We start from the raw sequence: 23,548 nt of genomic DNA, 5'->3' as shown, positions 1-23,548 counted from the left end.
ATGTTGGCGTCAGAGAATTCCCCAAGTTTGGGGAGTGGGCTGGGAAAATCCATAGCTCGCTAATAGTAGTGTAAAGAGCCCTGGCCTTAGACTCAGAAGACCTAAATGCAGAACCACATTCTGATACTTCCCAGCTATGGGAGCACCGGTTAGTGTGTTCCATCCTCTCTATAAAATAGAAACACTACTCCTCTTCCTGTCTGCTTCACAAGGTAATTGTGTAAAAAGTACTTTTGTAGCCCAAAAGTACTATAGAAAAGTGAGATGCTACAAAATACTACAAATTATCTCCATAGACAGCATTATTGACCCACCGCAGTGCACTGAATCCCATGCAGCTAGTGACCCTTCTTTCCCAAGCAGTTTTTTTTTTTTTTAAGCAATCGGGATTAAGTAACTTGCTCAAGGTTACATGGCCAGTTATTTCTGGGTGTGGTGCTAAGTGTCTGTGCCCTGATTTGATCCCCAGGTCATCCCAACACTGGAGCCGGTGTGCTCTTACACGCTGAGCCACCTGGCCGCTCCTTCACAAGCAGTTTTTAACTAATAGTATTGTTTATATTCAAATATATCTCTAATTACAAAATGATCATCAGAGAAAAATGGGGATAATATTGTGGAAAATTATGTTTTGGCAAATTTTGATCAATACCTTTGTTGCTTTGAGCAACATTTTATAGAAGTATTTTTAAAATAAAATGGGAGAATCTACAAGCTCCTATTTTTTTTTTATCACATAAGCAAAGCCACCAAAGCAGTGTGTACAAAACATAGGGTCCAAAACTAAAGACAACCACCAGGAAATATACCCAGAGATCACAGCCAACCATTAAGCTACTGCAATAGTGACCATTTAAAGTGAGTCTTCAGAGCCCTCCATGCTTCTGTAAACTGGAACATTACTCTGATGTAATACATCCACTCTTAACCTAAGCCTTCATAACTTCCAAGGAAGCTGAAGATATAATAATTCAGGATCATTTATGAAGCTTCTTGCAGGTTAATTACACCCATAATTGTTAAATTGATTTTGTTTTGGGGAGGTAATTGGGGTTATTAGTGACTTGCCCAGGGTCACACAGCTAGTAAATGTCTGAGGCCATATTTCAACTCTGGTCTTCCTGACTCCATGGCCGGTACTCTATCCACTGTGCCACCTAGCTGCCCTTCTTAGATTCAGTTGAACAAACATTTATTGAGAGGCTACTTTGTGCAATTCCACTGTCTCCTGTGCCAAGTCTACAAAGTCAAAAAGGAAATAGTCCCTATCCTCAGGGAACTTACCTTCTTTTGGGAAGTATGCAGCGAACAATAGAAAATTATAGAGAGAGACAAAATAAAGAAAACTTTACTGCTTGCTTTTCCTATGCCCTTTGGCATAAACAGCACCCAAATGGTCCCTGCATTGCAGATCAGAGTTTGGCAGCTCCAGACTTCTAGCCGAACACTGATTGGTCAACGTCAGTCCATCCATAAATTGGAACTGATTTCAAAGACTCAGAAAGAAAAAATGTCATAGACACAACTTTTCTTTTATATTTTCCTTTTTTATTTTTTCGTAAGACAATCATTTGGGAATTTGTGTCATCAGCCCTTTGTGTTAAGTGATATCCATGGAAGAAAATAGGGGTAGAGTAAACTTTGAGCATCCCAGAGATGAGATGATCTTACTATGTTTTTACATGTTCTTAAATCACTAAGTGAACTACTCCTGAGTGATTATCTCTAAACTACTGTATTATAAGCCAAGAAAACTTTTCAAACTCCATAGAATCATAAAGTGTTAAGGAAACTCTGGCCATTCCGGTGAATTAGTACTCACTTAGGAATCTTTCCTATAGTATCCCTAACAGGTGGTCATCAAGCTCCTGCCTTTAAGAGGAGGGAAGGAGAAAGTCATTACTGAGACCCATTCCCTTTTTGGAATCAGCTGTAATTGTTGAACTTTTCAACCCTAAATCTGCTTCTAAGTTCTAGACATTACTCCTAGTTCTACTTTCTTGGACCTAGCAGAACAAGTGACGCCTTTTAAATACTTGAAAAGAACTATAATATCACCTCCCACCTTCCAAGTCAGGAGACAGGGTGAGCATCCTTATTTCATTCAATCAGTCCTTAGGTGGCATGACCTAGCGCCATCTTGGTTTCTCTCTTCTGGATATTCTCACCAGTGTCTTTTCTAAACTGTAGCACCCATAAGAGGAACACATCATTCTGGATACAATATGAGCAGATGTGTTTGCTCTAGAACCTAACAAAAGTGTCACTTGATATTGTCATCAAGACAAAAGGGAAAACTTTAGAACAGCTAGATTTCGAAATGGATAGAGCACCAGCCCTGGAGTCAGGAGGATCTGAGTTCAAATCCAGTCTCAGATACTTGACACTTAACTAGCTGTGTGACCCTGGGCAAATCACCACCCCAGTTGCCTCATCAAATAAACTAGATGGAAAATAGCATAGATAGATAACAAATATGAACCCGTTTTCCACTGACCAGGTAACTGTTGTCCAGTCTGACCAAATATTTGTTTCTGGACAAAGATGACTAGAAATCTGGAACATCAACAAAACACTCCTGACCATCCTCAACAAAACAAAGAAGGTTTACAGGAATAAGTAATTGTCTGCAGCTAGTATGTATTTTGGTGTGTTGGGGTGGGAGGTGGGGTTTGGTTATTTTCCCTGATAGAAGTTATCATTTAGTAAAAAGCCAGAAATATCTATAGATTTTGTTTGAACACAATAAACCTATTAATACAAACTACCCATCACTATCTTCCCCTAAAAAATAACCCTTATAACAATACCACAGGCAATTCTTTTTTTTTTTTTGAGATTTTATCCTTTTTTTTATTTTTTAGTTTACATCAATTCATTTCCATAAGATTTTGAGTTACAATTTTTTTCCCCTACCCACCACCCCAAAAACAGCAATCCCACTGAATACCCCCTTCCCCAATCTGCTGTCTTCCATATCTTCCCCCAAACCCCCTCTGACTTTCCAGTAGGGCATTGGTGGGTCTCTATGCCCCAGTGCCTGTATATCTTATTTCCCAGTTACATGTAAAATAATAATAATAATAATAATATACATATATTTTAAACATTTGATTTTAAACCTTTGAATTCCAGATTCTTTCCAGACCTCCCTTGTCACCCACCCTTACTGAGAAGATAAGCAATTCAATATAGGTTGTACATGTGTAGCTATGCAAAACATTTCCATGGTGGATATATTGTGAAAGACTGACTGTATTTCCCTCCATTCTATCCCGCCCCCCACTTGTTCTATTCTCTACTTTGATCCTGTCCCTTTTCAAAAGTAGGTGCTTCCAACTTCCCTCCCCCCAGCCTGCCCTCCCTTCCATCATCCCCCCTCTCATCCCCTTCCTCTCTACTTTCCTGTAGGGTGAGATACCCTATTTAGACCACAGGCAATTCTTGTGTAGAATAGAATTCAAAACACAGAATCTGCTTGAAAAGATGAATTTTCTAAGCTTTTAGCTTTAGCATGTAGACATTTCCATGCCCAAAACCTGAAGATGTATGACTTGTTCTGTTGCCTTTGTCTTTGCCAGATTGATGTTCCTGAAGGAGGTAATGGAAAAAAAGGATCCATTTCATCCCACTGTGTTACGTGAGTTATACAATTACTTAAAGAAGGCAAAAGCCAGGAGAAAACACCAAGTTATTAAGCTTGGGCCTCTTCAAACAATCATTTGAATAGTCGATGTGAATTTTAATTATGAGGGTAACTTGCTTAAATATCCTGAGTGTATTAAAATTGCAACAGAAACAACAAATGTAGATAAATTCTGATGTTTGTCCTATAACTATAAAGGACAGAACTGGTCCACTTGGTCATTCATGACCGCAAAACAATTATTTTGATGGATCTGTGTGGCTTCATTTTCATTTTGGTTTTGATGTGTTCGAATAATTGAACTTTAGAGTTGCGAAACTGAAGAGAGAGATCTTGGAGATCATTATATAGATGGGGCGACTGCAGTCCAAAGTTTCAGTAACTTGGCCAAGGGTATGAAACTGGATCATAGAATTATGGATATAGAAACAAGAAGAGTTTCTATTTTGAATCTTTATTGCTGCCTTTTTTAAACACCAGAATCTTTTCCCAAAATGTTCTCCACCCCTTCCCTTACAACACAGAAAATTTAATCAAAACCCATCAACATGGTGGCCACATCTAACTGTGTACCCCACTTCAGCTTATAGATGAGGGAACTGAGGTTCAGAGAAGTTAAGAAGAATATTCACTAGCTTTTGAAAAGGTCTGGGGCATGGTAATTACCTTTATGACACAGGTTTAATCACCTCATTTCTCTAGGCCACAGTTTCCTCACCTATAAAATGTGGGTGTTGCTAGATCATAGGACCATAGGATTTAGAAGTAGAGACAACCTTAGAGGTATTCCAATCCAGTCTCCTATTACATTTAAGGAAAATGAGCCTTAAAGAGATTGTGATAATCTCTCAGGTTCTTTCTTCCTCTAAATCCTATGATACCATTACCTCATAGAAAACTTTAAAACTTAAGAGAAGTGTGACTCCTACAAAAATTCCTGGACTTTTTCTGTATGACTGTGTTCAAGGTAGCTCATTTTTCTAAGTACAAGTTAAAACTATATGGGAAAATCCTTTAATATTAGAGATGGTTTTCTTTCTTGGTGTCATTGGGCTGTTTTTGTGAATTTATATGCCCTCTTCTGCTATTGTATAGTCTAGTAAAATGAACAAATAAGTGGAATTCACTGTTGAAGGCTGTAAACCTGACTTTGACTAGGTCAGGCATAAGGAGATGTTCCCTCAGGGTATAAGAAAATAAAAGCAGAGGCTGCCACAATGATGAACCTTCAGACACCAAAGACATGGCTGTGATTTCAGATTTGTTTGGGCTTTGGGTGGGGAGAGGGTTGTAAGCAGCATTTACTATGGATGCAGGTTGAACTTAAAGCTGTGTTCCCTGGCAGTTGACCCATGACCTAAATAAATAACGATTTGATTGGAGCCATGTGCAACCTCTTTCTCTTGCTTCAGGCAATCTCTTTGCCTGGGCCATGTTGTAATTGAAACTTCCTTTCTAAAGCCACTATGTGTAGGCTTTGAATATTAAGCTATACTTACCCTAAGAAAAATGGGGACTTTTTTGGTTTCCATTCTCATTCCCATTTGAATCAAGATTTTACCTCACTTAGAGATAAAGAACACCTGATTCCACTTCTTGGGAAGCAAGCATTTAAAAAGGACAAAGCTGAGACTGTTCTAATATAGGACTTAGGGATCCAAGGTGTTGGCCCAGATTCTTGCATGTCTTCTTCAGGATGCCTAGGTCTCTTGTTTTGCCTTTCATACCCTGCCCCTGCCACTTTTCTTCTCACCATTAGTAGAACCTGTCCTTCAGTGCTTTTAGGGTGGCTGTGACCTGCGTTGAACTATTGGCCTCCTCTGCCCTTTGTCCCAAGGATACCAAGAAGGCATAATGGTAGTACATTATAATAAACATTGGATTTGAAACCAGAGAATTTGAATTCAAATCCCTGTTCTGTTACTTAGACCTTGTAGAACCTGTTAAAATGAGGAGGTCAGACTAGATGATCTCAGTATTCTCTTCCCAGGAATAAATCTTGATTCTATAGTGTAATGTGTAGTCTAAAAAATTATATTGTGAATGGCAGATATATCCAGGGGTATGACTACATGAATTAATTATCTCCCATAAACTTAATTTGTGACCACGGGCATGTCATTTATTCTAAGGGTGAATTTTTGTAGGTTCTCTCTCCACATCATGGTGAATAGAAAGGCTGGTCTTGGAGTCAAGAAAACATGGGTTCAAGCCTTCCTTTTGACCTGTACTGGCTATGTGACCATGGCCTAAGCACTTAACCCCATAGGGCCCCAGACTACTCTAAAATGTTTAGTTACCAATGAGTTTCTGATCTCATCAGAGGGAATTTCCTACACCAGTGCAATAACAAACCTGGAAAAATGTATTATATTATATTTTATTAAGATTTTATTACATTTTAAAATTATGTTTTGCCCAGTATAGTCCCTTGAACATAGCAAGCTCTGAATGAATACATATTGAAAAAATGGTTTTATTGAAGCATTTTGAATCAGATTCAGTTTAAATTTACATTTAGACTCTTACTTTGTTCAGAGGTCCCAGATGTGTGGCTCGGTTTGAATACATAGGAGACCAAAAGGATGAATTAAGTTTTTCAGAAGGAGAGATGATTGTTCTTAAAGAGTATATCAATGATGAATGGGCCCGAGGAGAACGGAATGGGAAAACGGGGATTTTCCCACTTAACTTTGTTGAAATCGTTGAGGATCTCTCTGACCAGAGCACCAACATAGCTGCAGTTTCAAGTGAGTATCAAAAATACTTTGTTTTCAGTAAGTCATGTGCAAGTGCATTCAAAGAATCATTCTTGATGATTTGAATGAAATCATTCAAAGAATCGACAAAAATATGAAAAGCCAAAAATGAGAAGACTTCTTGAATTTTCACGAGGAAGAATGAGATTCCAAGTGAATGAAAGAAAAAAATTAAGTGTATTTTTGTGTGGCATGAATCATGTTACAAAAGAAAGCTTATCATCAAAGATATGAGTGAATGACAAAAAAGAAGGGCTGGTGATGTGGTAAGAGTGAAGAATAATAACTCATGAACAGCCCATGTTTTGGTATCTTTCTAATGTTGAGAAATCAGTAAAGGCTTGTAGCACATTAGGTGATGAACTTAGGAGAGGCCACAGACAAAAGTTGTACAGAATGAAAACAGGTATGGATGCATTACAGTCTGCATCTCTGGAGGGAATACCACATTGATGATATAGATATTATGTGTGTGTGTGTATGTATTATATACATACAGACATATATTAAAAACAGCATTCCATAGTGCATCAAGGGGCAGCTTTGGAGGCAGGAAGACCTAGGTTCAAATTCTGACCCCAAAATATATTATAAGGTTGACCCTGAGCAAGTGACTTAGTCTCTCAGTCCCCCCAGGTAACTCTCTTAATAAATGACAGGGGAGTTTCTGGTCTGATGATCAGTGAAGGGAGTTTCCTATACTGATGTAGTCACCAATCCACACTTCTCAACACACACTGCACCTAAAAAACAAGCACTGGACTTGAAGTAGACCAAAGATTCAAGTCTGGACTTGGACAATTACTAGTCATGTGACCATAGACAGGTCATTTCGCATCTCTAACCATCTGTTTCTTAATCCTCATAGTGTTATTTTGAGGAAAATACTATGTGAACTACAAAGGACTAAATATGTTGTTAATATTCTTTCTTTCAAAAAATATCGTATATGTCTTTATAAATTGTGCCCAAAACTATGTCCCAAACTGGGCATACCCTTTGATCCACCAATATCACTGCTAGGTCTTTATCCCAAAGACATCCACAAAAGGAGAACGGACCTATATGTACAAAAATATTTAGAGCAGTTCTTTTTGTGGTGGCTAAGAATTGGAAATCAAAAGGATGCCCATCAATTAGGGAACAACTAAACAAGCTGTGGTATATGATTGTGATGAAATATTATTCTATAAGAAATGACAAGCGGGATGATGTCAGAAAAAGCTGGAAAGACTTACATGAACTGTTGCAAAGTGCAGGGAATGGAACCAGGAGACCATTATACACAGTAACAGTAATATTGTTTGATGAAGAACTGCAAGTGACTTAGCTATTCTTAGTAATACAATGATTTAAGAGAATCCCAAAGGACTCATGATGAAGCATGCTATCCACCTCCAGAGAAAGAACTGATATTGTTTGAAACATGCTATTTTTTGCTTTCTTTCCTTTGTTCTTTTTATTTTATTCGAGTCATGTACAAAATGACTAATGTGAAAATGTTATGCTTTATTACACATATATAACCAATATTTGACTGCTTACCAACTCAGGGAGAGGGATGAGAGGGAGCAAGGGATAATCCAGTTTGGAACTTAAAACTTAAAAAAAAAATGTTTAAAAATTGTTTCAACATGTAATTGAGGGGAAAATAATTAAAAAAAAAAAAAGAAATTGTGCCAAAGGCTAAATGTCAAACTAAATAATCATTTAAATTTATATGGGATTCAAAAAAATTTTTTGTTTTGATATAGGTAAAAGAACTCCATTGAATACAAGAAGAAATGCTTCTGGTTCACACTTACAGGTAGGCTGCTGCCTGGGTTAGGTAACTATACAAACATAAAGCCTTAGGTTTAAGAATATTCATTACAATGAACTGAAAAAGTTGATTACATGTATTAAAAGAAAGGTGAACAAAAATGAAATGGTTAATTCTTAACAATTTTACTTGGGGGACTAAATATGGTAGAATGAATTTTTTTTAAATGGACACTGCTTACTAACTTGACTTTTAGAAGTGTTTAAAATGAATACTAAAAGCTGATTACTTATTGTTTTGTTTGACATGTTTTTGAAAGCTTGGCCTGACAGAACTATTATATTAGTCAAATTTCACTGGCAATTAGGAAGGGCCTTCTGTTGCTTTCATTTCTGTCTTCTGAAAAGATGCTGACATGCTCCATTGCAGGGGTCTCCCTCTCATGCTGGTCATGGGGCAGGGAAGTTATAGATCCTTCTTAGGGATTACATATGCTCTTTAGAGCAGAAGAGATGAGTCCCATGATCATAAGAGGCCATAGCTCATCTCAGTGATAGGTGAGTTCCCTTTTCAGTCATTGAATCTTAGAGTTAGGAGGGAGATCAGGGGCCCATATAGTCCAGCCAGTACTGGAACAAGAATACCCTCTCTAGCCCTGCCTCACAAGTTGTCATGTAGCCTTCTGCGCAAACACTTCCAGTGAGGGGGAGCCCACTACCTTCCAAGGCAGCCCATTTCACTTTGGGATGGTTAGAACATTTTTCCTTATAGCAGACCTGACTTTGCCACTTTCACCAATTGCTTCTACTTCTGTTGTCTGGGGCAGTGTCTTAACAAGCTTCATTTCTAGCACCCCAGTTATGTATTTGAAGCAAGAGGATTGTTATTAGAAACAAGTACTCTCCATGTCACATTACTTTCCCTGTTGCTTGATCATCCTCACAAAATCATTTACAGTTAATTTCAACAAATATTTATCAAGTGCCTATGTGTGATAGCCCTGTGCTAGGCTGTGGGAGAAATAGAGAGTTTAGATAAATGCCTAGCATCTTTTAGAGATGGAGGAAAATGTGACTAATGGTACCTACCCACTTTAAGCAAATTTACAGGCAGTTGTAGTGAGATCTTACATCATAAGCCAAACATAAAACTATGCCTTCCACATATTTTTTTTTAGACATAACCAATGCAGGACTTTGTTTTAACAAAAGAACAATAATAGCTAAGGTTTATGTAGAAATTACTATGTTCCAGACAATGTACTAAATCCTTTAAAAATTATCATCTCACTTGGTCCTCACAACAAGTGTGAAAGGTAGATGCTATTTTTACAGGTGAGGAAACTGAATTAAATAAACAGAGGGTAAAGCTTGAAAGTGTCTGAGGCCCGATTTGAACTCAGGTCTTCCTGACTCCAGGCCTGGGACTGTATCCACTGTGCCACCTATCCAATTTATATTTGTTGCCAAGGTTTGGGTGGTAGGGAGAAAAAGGGGATTTTGATTGAAAGAAAAAATAAAATTTAATTTAATAAATAAAAAATATGTCTCTACTTATAGAAAGCTGAACACAACAAATAGAGGGAAACATTACAGAAGTTGAGCTTTCATTGTTCTCCTAGTATCAGAATCTCTATCCTGATACAAAACCATCCCTTTGCTCCCCCCTGCCGCCTCCTTTGGAATATTTAAGCCTGGGCTTGGCCCCGCTTCCAGTCAAGGTTCTCCTTTTGTCATCTTTGGCCCCCTAGCTCATTGCCTCCTCCCCATAGTGACTGACTGGGCCTTATTAGGCGGTACTTTGCTCTACCCACTCCTTCCTACATAGGAACCTCTTATGTGTGGACTTTCCTTGCTCCCTAATCAGAAGGGCTTTCTTGCACACTGTGGAACATTTTCAGCCGCAGCCCCAAAATACACTTGATACAGTCTCTGCCCTCATGAAGCTTATAGTCTAGTAGAGGTATAGAATACATACACAAGTAACTGTAAGACTGAGTACCATGTAATCTCTCAGGGGGGAAATATCATTACTAGCTAAGGCAGTCAAGGAAAGTTTCCTACGAGAGGTAGCATTTGAGTTGAGTTTTGAAGGGCAGATAAGAGGAATTCAATAGATACAGAGGGATAGAAAGAAAGTCTCAAAATATGAGAGAGAATGAGCGGCAGGAAAGGTCTGCTGTCTGGGAGCCCACATGTAAATAATCCATTGTGTCTGGAGGCCAGAATATGGATTAAGTTAGGAAAGTCATAAAAGATTTGAAATCCAAGCTAAGGAATATAAAATTTACTCAATGAAGACTCTAGAACCCCTAATGAGTTTGCTTGGGGGACTTATGTGTATAAGGAACATTAGGCAAAGAAAAGTAAATTGTAGTTGGGAAAGAGTAGAGGCAGGAAGGCCTACTTGGAGACTACTGTGGTGGTCCAGGCTGACTGTAATGAGGGCATATGTGGTAGCAAGAAGAGGGGGACCGATAAGAGAGATGTGGGGAGTGAGGGTGGAGAACTGGCAGGATTTGTTAACAGATTGGATATGGCAGAGGGTGAGGAGCTAATCATAACTCCAAGGTTGTGTACGTGGGAGAGGAATGAATAGTGATGCCACTGGGAAAATTAGTTGTCAGTGATCCAAGGCAATTCCAAGAGACTCATGATGGAAAATACTAACCACATCCAGACATCTGAATGTAGACTGAAGCATACTATTTTCACTTTTTTGTTTTTTCTTTCTCATGTTTTTTGTTCTGATTCTTCTTTTACCATAACTAATATGGAAATATGTTTAACATGATTATACATATATAACCTATATAAGATTGCTTGCTGTCTTAGGGAAGGGGAGAGAAGAGAGAAGGAAGGAGGAAAATTTAGAACTCAAAATTTTACAAACATGAATGTTAAAAACCATCTTTATATGTAATTGGAAAAAAAAATACTATTTAAGGAAAAAGTAAGTAAAGATTGCTAAGAAACTTGGGGGAAAAAAAGAAATAGTTAAGTCAGAATGAAAAGCAGGTTTAGAGAAAAGGATAAGCCTTAAAATGGAGATACTTATAGCATCTACCTTCCAGAACTGTTAGGAGTCAACATGAGGATAAGGAAGCAGGGTGGCTAGGTGGTGCAGTGAATAGAGCACCAGCCCTGGAGTCAGGAGGACCTGAGTTCAAATTTGGCCTCAGACACTTAACACAAACTAGCTATGTGACCTTGGGCAAGTCACTTAACCCCAATTGCCCTCCAAAAAAAGAAGTAATATAGGGGTGGCTAGGTGGCACAGTGAATAGAGCACTGGCCCTGGAGTCTGGAGGACCTGAGTTCAAATCTGGACACTTAACACTTACTAGCCATGTGACCTTGGCCAAGTGACTTTAAAAAATATCACCCAACTGCCCTGCCTTCCCCCTCCAAAAAGCAAAAACAAAACAAAAAAGAGTTTACCCATTAAGGCGAAGCTTTAATAAACTTTGCTTTACTTTGGGGGAAAAAAAGGAAGTAATATAACGAAAGCACTTTCAAACCTTACAGCAATGTATAACTATTCTTATTAAAAGCACATATAAAGTCTGTCATGACATAAACTGTTGTGTTATTTGAAAAAATCTTTAGACTTTGAAATTTCATGGCCCCTTCACTTTCCTTCCACCTTCCAAGCCAAAAGCCTTCTGTGAGGGTAGAGATTATTTCATTTTTGTCTTGTATTATCTTAGTACCTAGTATGCTGGCACAATTAGGCTTTTGAATTAACACTGTTAAATATGATTCCAGTTGGTGTGTTTACTTTTTAGCTTTATGAAAACCTACTTAGAATTTGATTTTACATTTCCTACCACCCAACTTCTACTTTGTTTTCTTTGACAGAAGGATAGTTGTTCTGGAGAATGGTGTGAAGCCCTCCATGATTTTATAGCAGAAACTGATGAAGATTTGCCCTTTAAAAAGGGGGACCGTATCCTAATCATTGAGCATCTGGATTCTGATTGGTATAGGGGCAGATTGAACAGCACTGAAGGAATCTTCCCAGCAGTCTTTGTTCAGCCCTGCCTTGGTATGATGCTTCCCTGAAAGAGATAGAGATTTTTAGTCTCTTATAACTTTCATGTCTACTTTTAACCGTCAATGAAGGAATGCTTTACTGAAAGGAGAGACAGAGGACTTCAAAACTTCAAGCAAGTCCTTTTCCTATCACTACACTGAACTTTTAAAAAAAGTTGTTTCTCTACTTATCATATTTAAAACAATAAAGTAAGATTTGTGTATTTTGTGTTTAAACCAATTTAAATGTGTTTTTTTAGTAGAGGCATCATATTTCAAATTCCTACCTTTATTCCTTCTATTGATTTAGATTTTGCATAAGTTTTCCACTATTAGGAAAAATCCTTTCCTCCCTTTGCAAGTTGAAAAACTATGGTTACTTAGAAACAATAAATCCTACAGGTATGGAGTATTTGCCAAGATAGGTGGTTTAATAGTATTACACTTTTGCCCAATAGCTTCTAAATCTGTGTATTTATTGGTCAGGTTCCATAACTGAAGCAAAGTTGATATCTGCTTCAGGACGGAAGAAAGAAAAGGCCAAGGCTTTATATGATTTCCATGGAGAGAACGAAGATGAGCTTTCCTTCAAGGTCAGCTTTCTGCAATTCTTTCAACAGCTATAAAATCTGAAATGTTTCTTTAGACTTGAAGAATGGATTGGGTGGAAGGAGTATTGATCATAAACCAAGAATGGGTACAAGATCACAAATCTTGGTCTCTTAATTTCTAGAAGCAATTACATTCATAGTTAAAAACTTAGAAGATGGTAATAATTTGCAAAAGCACTTAAAGCAATTGATTTTGGCTTACCATCCATGTGATCCAACTGCTCAGACCTTGGCTTTGTAATTTTTATTCTAGAAAATACCAAAATATTTGTAGTTAGAACTATTAAAAGATAAGCCTTCTGCATCCATGCTGGAGGGGCTTCCACTAACATGGCATTGAAAATTGCACATGGATCTGGGCCATCTGGTTTCTGTGGAATCTTTAATTCAGTAAACTTTTAGCCAAACAGACTAATCATTGAATACAAATATCTGGCTGCCTTTACACTGAAAGTTGTGCCAAGTAACCTGTGCTCCCTAATATTATTTTGCCATTATCTTCAAGTTGGCATTCCAGATGGGGAATATAAAAACTAAAGAATATCTGGAATGAAGTTTTTTTAAGTAATCAATAAGCATTTTTTAAGCACTTATTATTTGCCAGGACCTGTGTTTAAAAAGTCCCTGCTCTCAGAGATCTTACATTCTCTTAGGCAAGATAACTTGTACATTTAAAATAAGCATATGCAAAATATATAGAAAATAAATACAGGATAATTTGGTGGGGTGGAATCACAGCAGATGAAAAGGTCAGAAAAGTTTTCAAGTAGGAATAAGGGAACATTTGAACTGAACTTTAAAGGAAACTCTTCAATTTGAATGATGTGGCTACTTTTGTGTTGGTGTTAGCCCTTACACAAACAAGTCTCCATGGGGTCCTGGGATCTCCGAATACCCTCTCTCATCCCCCACTCTCTTCACTTATCTTCAGTCTCTCCCTATCTACTCACTGCTTCCCTGCTGACTACAAACATGCTTTTCTTCCTCTATGTCACTTACTTGGTGATCTCATCAGCTCCCATGGATTCAATTATCATCTCTATGCCAATGATTTTGTAATCTATGTCTATAGCCCTAACCTCCAACCTCTCCACCTTTGACTGCCTATATCTTGAACTAGATGTCTTGTACATATCTTAAATTGAACATATCCAAAACTGAGTTCATTATCTTTCTCTCCCCTAATACCTTGCCCCCTTCCAAACTTCTCCATCCAAGGCTCAAAACCCAAGTATCATCTTCAACTGCTCATTATCTCTTAACACCCATATTCAAACTTGCCAAGGTATGTTGATTTCACCTTTTCAGATTCTCTCAAATATACCTCCTCTCCTCTGCTACTGTCACCACTCTGGTACAGGCCCTGATCTCCTGCCTGGGCTACTATAGCCTGCTGATTGGTCTGTCTAACCCCCCAGTCTGTCTTTTGTTCAGCCACCAAAGTGATTTTCCTAAAGTGTAGGTTCTACCATGTCAATGCCATCCTCAATAAATTCTAGTGGCTCCCTGTCACCTATATAATCAAATATAAAATCCTCTGTTTGACATTCAAATTGCTTCCCAAACTTAGCCTCCTCCACCTTTCTAGTCTTCTACCTTACACACACACACACACTCTCTCTCTCTCTCTCTCTCTCTCTCTCTCTCTCTCTCTCTCTCTCTCTCTCCTCCCCCCCACCCCACCACCATAATCTTTTAGGCTAAAATAAACATCAGAATTACTGGCTAAACTATTTATGGTATGGCAAGAAATAAAACAGATATAGTTACTTGCAATATAGCATTTATGAGAAAGATCATCACCAAAACTGAGGACTTCTCAATTTTTGAAACATAGTCCCACCATTAAATTCTCAGGAAACTAAAGTCTTTTCTTAAAAATTATATTTTTGTTTCTTTGTAAGATAAAACTTGAAACAGTTCTGTAAGAAAGGAAGTTCTCTTCATCCTTCTGCCTAGTTCACTCAGACTTCCCATAGAATGAGTGATAGTTATAGAGTGAGTGATAGTTACATAACCCCAACTGCCCTCCAAAAGGCAAAAAAAAAAAGTTAATAGCAGTTGGCAGCCAATAGTTTTCCTCCCCATTTTCTACAAAGGAAAACCAAAGTCCTAACATAAACTATACAGCTTTTTCCAAGAAGCACCATCAGAACCAGAAATAAAGTCCCTTCAGCTTTATTCTTTTCGATTTTTAAAAAATCACATAGCCACATCAGTACCAAAAGTGTTGTACTGCCTTAAAGTTGGAATCCAAGAAATGGTTAGCAACTGTAGAACAGAAACCAAAGGTATTTTGTCTAATGTCATTAACCCTCTTGTGAGAATTTGGGCAAATCATTTAATCTCTTTAGGGCACAGCTTCCTTATCTTTTAAGTTAAAAGGTTGAAATAGATGGTATATCTAAGAACTTTAATTCCTATGATTCTAGCTATAAAATTCTTCCTTTTTATCTTTTAAAAGCTAAAGTAAAGGAGAATTAGAATAGACAGAAAAAATAAGGAACATAGAGCCAATCTCTACAATAGATGGAAATAACAAAGAAAGAGATTCAGATGTTGTGTGAGGAAAAATCCCTTGACTCTTAGAGCTGTCCAGAGGTGAAACACTTGGGAGGGTCTCCATCACTGGAATTTTACAAGCAGAAACAATTTATTTTACAATTTTTTTTTTTTACAATTTATTTTACAATTACAAGCAAAAACAATTTACAAGCAATGTCATGATTATTATAGATGGGATTCATGTTCAGGTACAAGTTAAACTAGTTGGTCTCTAAAAGCCTTGCAAATTCTGAAAGTCTGTGATTCAGTAATGTTGAGCTGGGGAAAATATTTTAGGCTTTTGTGTGTGAGAGGTGGTTTAGAGCTTGGTAGAATAAAAACGTAAGAGAACCACTATCTGTGGGGGCAAATGAAGGTAGGGAGTCTGTCATTCCATGGGAGTACAACTGCAGATTGAAAAAGGTTTCTTCTTTTTTTTTTTTTATGATGAAAGTAATACAACATGAGTCTTTTGAAGACAAGATTAGTTTTGAGAGGGTTTTTATTTGCGGAGAGGAGAATAAAAGTGAGGGAATTGAATAAATAAATTGAATTAATAAATAAATAATGAATTGAGGGAAGTGAATAAAAGTGGGGGAAAACTGAACAGAATGGGAAACTCATAAATGCAAAAACTTAAGAAAAGGGAACATCAAAGCCTTTACCATTGTATTTTGTCATCTTTTTCTAAATATACTAAGATTATTGTTTTGCATAGAGAAAAGAGTGCTGATTTCATAGGCTCTCTCCAGATAGTCTTGTTCTCATTGGTTATGCTCAAGAGAAGCTGGTCATCATGTAAAAACCATCTCTTTCTGCAGGCTGGTGATATAATAACAGAGCTGGAATCTGTAGATGAAGACTGGATGAGTGGAGAACGAGCAGGAAAATCTGGAATTTTCCCCAAAAACTACATTCAGATTTTACAAGCATCCTAAGAGTGAACCTTGTTTGTGCAGTGGGAAGAAGCATGTGACTCAGCCAGCATAAAAAGTTCCTTGCCTTTGGTATCACTTGAACAATTACTTTGACTATCAAATATATGGTTTTTGCACTATTTTTTTTTTACTGTCAGCAAAACTTGTAACATGGTACCCTAGAATTTCCTGACAGTGGAAGTTCTGGGTTTTGTTTTACATTTTCATTCATGATAGAAGCATGTACATTTTAACCCACACACTCTAGATGCTCTCAAAGAATCCAGGCAGAATTAGCAGGGCCATTTCTAAATTCCAGCAGGGAAAGTTGACAGAGTGGGAAACGCTTTCAAGCAGACCACTGCTTGCATAGTTGGGACTTTAATAGTATAAGCAAATTAGCCGTGCTTAGTAATGTTTTTTCCTTCAAAATTCATTCTACATAACTATCATGATATGATTGGTAACAAACTACAGTTTTGATATTCGGGTGTAATTATAACAGCTTGAGTATGTATCCTTTATTTTAAGTACAAGTCCCTGCTTTATGATGGGTAGGCTTGTGAAAACCTTCCCAGCACAGGGTGTAATAGTGCCCTATAATTGGCTCCATTCAAAAATTGCAGCATCTAACAGGGATTGGGAGGGAAGAAGGAAATAATGGTACATTTTAATCCTTGTAACTTTCTTGCCTTGTGAAACCTCCAAACCACCCTTGAAATATGCTACACGAAAGCCCCCAACACTTACCTGCCTGGCATAGTTCTTTCTGCCCCTCAACATATGCTTAACTTTATTAGGGCTATCACCTACCACAGCGTCTGCATCTGAGAACACTCCTATGACAATTACTGGTATCCAGAGAAAAATGCATTTTCTTGGAATTACCTTAGTAATACTTAAGCTGTGGTAGCTTCTATTGCTGCATTATGAATCATGTGCAGAAGTCTTAGACTGCAGAGCAACTGTCAAAACAGCCAGCAGATCCCCACAGCAAATTTCTCCACAGGGGTGATATAAATCAACCCTGTAGATAATTTCACCCTGGTACTTTTTCCTTTCTCTTTAGCCTCCTTATCCTTGTATGGAGATTAAAATGAGTAAAGCCACTGTCCTGCTAGCAGTCATGATGGATTTCAAGCACCTGGTCAAAGTGGTTGATTTATAAGACCAAATCAATTATAATTTATGAGCCTGAACAAAGGAAGTTGAAGACAATCTTCCAAACACATTGGTAGAAGAGAAATATGTTTAGAAATATAAAACTTTCCAGAGCATGTTGGAGGGGTTAAATCTGACTGGAAAAAAAAATTATATAAATCTGATGTCCTGTGCCAAGTACCTTTCAGCTCTTGTAGCCTTCCATCAACCAAAAAAAAAAATCAGTCAATATCCCATTATGTGCCCAACACTGTATGTGCAATCCTCAACTAACTGTTTAGAAGTCATTTTTTGTTGTTCCTTGTGCTTTGTGGTAGGGACTCTCTCCAATGGGGTTCTGGGAGGTAGGGTGTTAGGTGTGGGAGTGGGAACTCTGGTGAAGATTTAAGAGACTCAGAGTAAAGCAACTGAAGGAGCTGGATGTACTGGTTTTATTTACCACTTGGCGTGTTTTACCAAGAAAACCCTTATTGCCTGGAATTTCTTCTTAAGAACTTTAAAATTAAGATTTTCTGTAATTTGTGTGAAAACCCAACTTTGGGGGGCAAAATCTCTTTTAAAATTTGGGCTTTTAGAAGGCAGTAAACAAGAAAATTTAATAGCTGTAAAATTAATTGAAGTAGTAGTAACCTTAACTGAAAAAACTTGTCTCTTTGCTCAAATAACAATAACTTTTTTTTTTTAAATCAATGAGTACTTTGGATTTGTAGATAACTTTTCAAGTTAGTTCATAAAGTCCCCTGGAAAACAGTGAAGCTGCCCATATTATCAGATGCCAGATCCAGGGATAGAACTACCATACATTGTCACCCATTCTATCCATGGGAAGCCAAAATGTGGCTTGTGGGTTTTCATGGGTACCTCCACCATGTGGTATGGCCTTTAATTTCAGGCAAAATTCACCTAGGTTCAAGATGATTGCTGTATGCAGAAGCCAGTAATATTCACAGATTCCACCTTCATGCTAAAACTATGGATCTTATCAGGCAGCCTAAAGATTTGGGAGAAAATGAAAAAGAAAGCCTACTTTCTGATACAGTATGTTGCCAATCCATGTCTCTTCAGAATTTCTTTTCTTTAGTGGGTGACAAGCAGTTCAGTGAAGAAGTGTCTCCAGCTAAGGTTACTAAATGTGGCATTTGTGGAAATGGTTAGAGTTGAATTATATGATAAGACCCTTCTGTACAATGTTTGGCATAATAGGCCCATGTTAAAAAGTTACATTTTGAAGGGGAGTTTGAGAGATATTAAGATTAATGTTGTATGGTATCACTTACTCTCTCTTCTGACTCCAACACTTTTCCCTCTTAAGAATTAGAGGCCACCATAAAAGATGTCCCATTTTATATGGCCCAGCAGAACAAGGTCATGCCTGTTGTGCCTTTATCATGACAGTTGAACAGGTCCTTCACTTACATTCTGTGAAGAAAAGGCAAGGAGTCTGAAAAATCAGTAGTCAGTACATTTGCCAGAAGTTATGACTAGAACTGAGTATCAGAGAAAAGTCTAGGGGCGAAAAACTCCCAAGAGATATTAAAAGCCAGAGACAGCAGTGCTGTCTTAATTGACTCTATTGACATAAAAAGCTCTTTTTCAAGTTAAAATGAACTGATCTTAAGCAAATGTTGCTAAATAGATCAAATTTTGAACATGTTCACTTTGGTAAATATTAACACAGTTTTTTGTCAAATCAGCAGGTGCCACTAGTAGGTAGTCCAAGCAAGTATGTCAAAACTAATAGAAAGTCAGAGATCCCAACTCCTACTTTTCCACTTGTAGTTGTAAAAAGGATTGCAGTTAGGGGGCGGCCAGGTAGCACAGTGAGTAAGAGCACTGGCCCCAGTGTTGGGATGACCTGGGGATCGAATCCGGGCTCAGATACTTAGCACCACAACCAGAAATAACTGGCCATGTAACCTTGAGCAAGTTACTTAACCCCAATTGCTTTAAAAAAAAAAAAAAAAAGATTGGGAAAGTCATTAATGCAGTGCAATATTGCCATCTAAAGACCATTTGGGAGATTGCAATATCAGGGCCTTTTTAAACATCCTGAAATTGTCCTTGATGCCAAGTAACAAAATTAATTGATCTATTTTATTGGGTTAAGATTGGCATTTTCTTTGCAACATTTATAATCCACCAGAGTTTCACAGAGAACAACTCAAGGACCTTGAATTATCTCATTCGAGGGAGAAAGACAAGTTCCAACTCTGGTCCTCAATTTCATTCTAGGCGATTCATTTAAGTTTTTGCAGCTACCTAGAAATTCAAATGTGTACTCTAATGCATTATTATAATTTGGATAAATTCTTAAAGGATTAGGTTAAGGGGGCAGCCAAGTGGCACAGTGAATAGAGCACTGGCCCTGAAGTCAAGAGGACGTGAGTTCAAATGTGACCTTAAGACACTTGACATGTACTAGCCATGTGACCTTGAGCAAGTCACTTAACCCCAAATTTCCCTGACCTTCCCCCTAGCAAAGAAAAAAAAAAGGATTAGGTTATTTGGGTTATCTGGAAAATCAGCCATTGTAAAGAAGTCTGAAGAATCCTCACATATCACACAGAACTTATCTCCAAACAAAAGCAACACAAAAGCTTAATATTTTGCAAATTCATAGATTAATTCAGGCATTGTGGTATTTGTGTAAATTAATTACACATTTAGCCAATCATTGTCTGGATCATACATTCCGGATTTTTAAGGAATCCCAATTGGGCAGAACCTTCAGAGTAACATTCCAGTTAAATGTCAAGTTTTAATAATTAGCCATGATTTCCATTCTTCTTTCCCTTCATGAGCCCTTTCAGTAGGAAACAATACAAAAACTTTTAGCACTTCATTTTCTCTGGCTCCATGAAGGAAATGAGCCATATATACCCTATTATTATACTGATAAGCTTTCCAACTTGATGTTTTAGAAAATCATCCACATACATAGATTTGCCCATTTATCATCCTACCTGACTTATTGCTTAAAAGTGATATAAACAGTGATTGTTGGGAACCAGTCCCTGGTAATTTTATTGTAAAGCAGCATTCAGGGAATGAGAAATCTCATTTGAGTCATCTTGCCTTTGCAAATTCTGGACAGACTTGGGCTAAATGTTTTCCGATGGTCAGGAATTTTGAGTTTATTCTGTTCCTTGCACCAATATTCAACTTGTTTCTATTGAAGTAAAATAAAATGTTACAATTACTGAATCTTGATCCTCAGGAGAAAAGGTAACCATTTTTGGTTAATTTATTCTCTTAAATAACATTATAGATTGAGGACCCTACATGGCTTAACCAGATCTTGACTACAAATTTTGTTCTTTGTATTACCTACCACTTGATAAGCTAGTGAAAGATACTAGCATGTAAATTGAGGATCTTACCTTTACAGTATGAAAAAGAACAGGGAAGGCCAATATTGTCTTCCACTTTGTTTATAATTTGACAATTGAGCCTTGTTTTATTTTTTTAGGATTCTGCTATTGTTTTGAGATTTCAAACATTTCCCCTAATTTGAGTCAAACTTGTTTTCAGATGGTTTTCCTCTTGCAGAATTATTTGATGGCCATAGTTGAAGCATATGATAAATACCAAATAGGTCAGTGGGTTAATTTTATCATTCTGACATATTCATTCACCCAAGTTTTTCTTCAGGTTCATGATTGCCTTTCAATGTTTTGAAGGTTTTTTTTTTTTATTTCAGCCATACCTTAGTAGTGTCAAACTCAGAAACACATCTTTACCCTATCTTGACTTATATATACACTGTATTTTATTGTTAAACACTTCCATATATTTTAATCTGATAAGGGCTATGCTCAGGAGATCTCTACTACTGTTCTAGCTACTGCTAGTAAAAATTTTAAGGTGACTCATCAGTGTCACCTTAATCATCAGAACACCAGGCCTAGAATAAGTAAGACTCCTCCTCCTTTGGGGCAGCTAGATGGCGCTGTGAATAGAGCTGTGAATAGGACCTTAGTTCAAATCAAGAACACAAAGGAAATGGCAAAACATTTCAGTAAAATCACAAAAAGTGTCATGAAAAGCTAGACACAAATCAAGAATTACTTGAACAAAATTTAAGGCTTCTCTAGAGATGTTTGCCTCTTTTCTGTTGCAAAATCAAGATTAATCAAAAAAGCTACTAAAGACTGAGGTACCAGTGAGCTGAAATCATCTTAAGAGGCATCTGGTCCATGTCTTCCATTCCTGGTGAACCCATGGTCATATCTTGCATGACAATCCCAATGGTTTTATAAAAAGTTTATTTACAGAGCAATTTTACAATTTCATTGGGTAATATTAAGTCATTTACAAGAAAACTTCCCAAAGTCACTGCCATTTTATTTATAAACCTAAAAAAAAAAAAAAGCAAAATCCCAAACCATCACAATGATAAATTTTTATTTTTCAACCTTTAAAAGTTCTTATTTTAGACAGATTCTTGAACTGGTGGTTCATAGCCATCAGCCCTCTCTACTTTCGTGCCTGTTTCATCTCCTGAAGGTTTTCCAGAGCCACCACCTTCACCATGCAGCTCCATTAGCTTTCCCACTGAAAAGAAAAATCAAAGTACATCAACAATTAGAAATAGTTTATTTTGTAGTTCAGAACCAAACAGGTATGGACAGCAGAAAAGAATCGCAGATCTAGATTTGGGAATGTCAGAAAATGAGTGTAAGCATGGAACATCATTTGGGACCAAAACTGTAGCCATCATTTATTCCCTCCCTCTTTAATACTGAAATTAAGAAATGTTTTTACTTACATTCAAATTTGGGCTTCTTGAGCATCTTGACTTTTCGGACAAATACATCATGGAGAGGGTAAATGGACTGGCAAGCCTTTTCTATGTCTTTTCCAATGCTGTCTGGAATCCTAAAAAGAAATACTAACATTAAAGCCCATCTCATTAATGATTTAGGAACACCTCTAAAAATCTCCCTGCTGCCATGAGAATATCAGAATAGTGTATTATCATTAGATATCAATTGGGACCGAAACAGTTTTCATCATTTATTCCCATGAGAAGCAGACTTAACTTTTATGGAGGCTTGCATAAAGAAAGACAGGCCAACAAGGCTAGTTTGTGATCGTTTTTCATCAGAGGAAATAGATACATGTTTCTACAAAGCAACAGCAACAAAAAAAGATGAAAAGGAAACAGTAGTATGCTCTTTTAGACTCTACCAAATGGTTAAAAAAACACAGGCAAGGAAAGACCGTTCCTGCTCCACAATGAACATTTAATGAGGTAAAAAGTATCCATTTAAGGGGGTGACTAGGTAGCACAGTGAATAGAGCACTGGCCCTGAAGTCAGGAGGACCTGAGTTCAAATCCGGCCTCAGACACTTAGCACAAAAATTAGCCACGTGACGTGCAAGTCACTTAACCCCAACTGCCCTGCAAAAAAAAAGTATCCATTTAAGAGCAAAAGAAACCACTTTGTTTAAGTGTCTAGAGAATTAAAAAACAAAGCTTTTGAATGGTTATTTCTTATGCATTTTTATTCCTTATCCTTATTCACTCCAGTGGTTATGAAGCTCAAGAATAAGTATTTGTGTGAAGGAAGAAACTTACAGTTTATTGACAACTTCTTTCAAGTCATTTGTCTGCACCTCTCGGGTCATGATTTCCATCATTTTCTTACGAATCTGACGGACCTGTTGGTGCTGGGCATAAGAGGTCTTACGGATCTGGTTGTTGCGCTTTTTGGTAAAACCAACACAAAAGAGGCGGAGCAAGTACCCATCAGTAGTTTTGACATCAACATGGGCTTCAATCATGGTCTAGAAAATTAGAAGATATTCTCATTTCAGCTGCAGGAAAAGTGATAATTTTAAATCACTTCTTATTTACAAAATTCTAAAAACACTAACATCAAGTTGAGATATGAACAGTGCTCTTTTAAATCACTCCAAACTTCATTTTAAAAATAGTATAGGGGCGGCTAGGTGGCGATATGAGTAAGAGCTCCGGCCTGGAGTTGGGAGAACCCAGGTTCCAGCCTCAGGTACTTAACACCCACACACAAAAAAGTGGCCTTTTAACCTTGGGCAAGTTACTTAACCCCAACTGCCCTCCAAAAGGCCAAAAAAAAAAAAATAGTATCT

The 23,548-nt window shown here is 37.4% G+C and overlaps 2 protein-coding genes and 2 non-coding genes across 10 annotated transcripts in view; 1 reads left to right on the top strand and 3 right to left on the bottom strand.

Annotated features, from left to right (window-relative positions):
- Positions 1–18,120, top strand: part of SH3D19 (SH3 domain containing 19) — a 209,807-nt gene extending 191,687 nt beyond the window's left edge. For all 5 annotated transcript variants that reach the window (XM_069105507.1, XM_069105506.1, XM_069105509.1 and 2 more), the window contains 6 exons: positions 3,582–3,640; positions 6,185–6,396; positions 8,160–8,212; positions 12,028–12,214; positions 12,688–12,794; positions 16,178–18,120. In XM_069105507.1, coding sequence (XP_068961608.1) covers positions 3,582–3,640; positions 6,185–6,396; positions 8,160–8,212; positions 12,028–12,214; positions 12,688–12,794; positions 16,178–16,294 — 735 coding nt within the window. In that variant the 3' untranslated portion in view covers positions 16,295–18,120. The remainder of the gene's footprint in view (positions 1–3,581; positions 3,641–6,184; positions 6,397–8,159; positions 8,213–12,027; positions 12,215–12,687; positions 12,795–16,177) is intronic.
- A 3,701-nt stretch (positions 18,121–21,821) lies between these two features.
- The window catches only part of RPS3A (ribosomal protein S3A), a 98,850-nt gene continuing 97,123 nt past the window's right edge, over positions 21,822–23,548 (bottom strand). For 2 of the 3 annotated variants that reach the window (XM_069105513.1, XM_069105512.1), the window contains 3 exons: positions 23,016–23,224; positions 22,203–22,312; positions 21,822–21,988 (listed from right to left, as the gene is read on the bottom strand). In XM_069105513.1, coding sequence (XP_068961614.1) covers positions 21,867–21,988; positions 22,203–22,312; positions 23,016–23,224 — 441 coding nt within the window. In that variant the 3' untranslated portion in view covers positions 21,822–21,866. The remainder of the gene's footprint in view (positions 21,989–22,202; positions 22,313–23,015; positions 23,225–23,548) is intronic. The other variant, XM_069105514.1, reaches the window with a different exon arrangement.
- Positions 22,095–22,159, bottom strand: LOC138175222 (small nucleolar RNA SNORD73). The gene has a single exon (XR_011171940.1). It is a non-coding gene; the product is annotated as a small nucleolar RNA SNORD73 (small nucleolar RNA).
- On the bottom strand, positions 22,392–22,455 carry LOC138175221 (small nucleolar RNA SNORD73). Its single transcript, XR_011171939.1, has one exon. It is a non-coding gene; the product is annotated as a small nucleolar RNA SNORD73 (small nucleolar RNA).

The sequence above is a fragment of the Petaurus breviceps genome, unplaced genomic scaffold, assembly GCF_028583685.1.
Source record: "Petaurus breviceps papuanus isolate PSGF00001 unplaced genomic scaffold, PetGlider_PUasm1.0 76, whole genome shotgun sequence".
Taxonomy (NCBI): Eukaryota; Metazoa; Chordata; class Mammalia; order Diprotodontia; family Petauridae; genus Petaurus; species Petaurus breviceps.
Note: the sequence above shows the minus strand (reverse complement) of the source record. Positions and strands in the feature narration are given on the sequence as shown.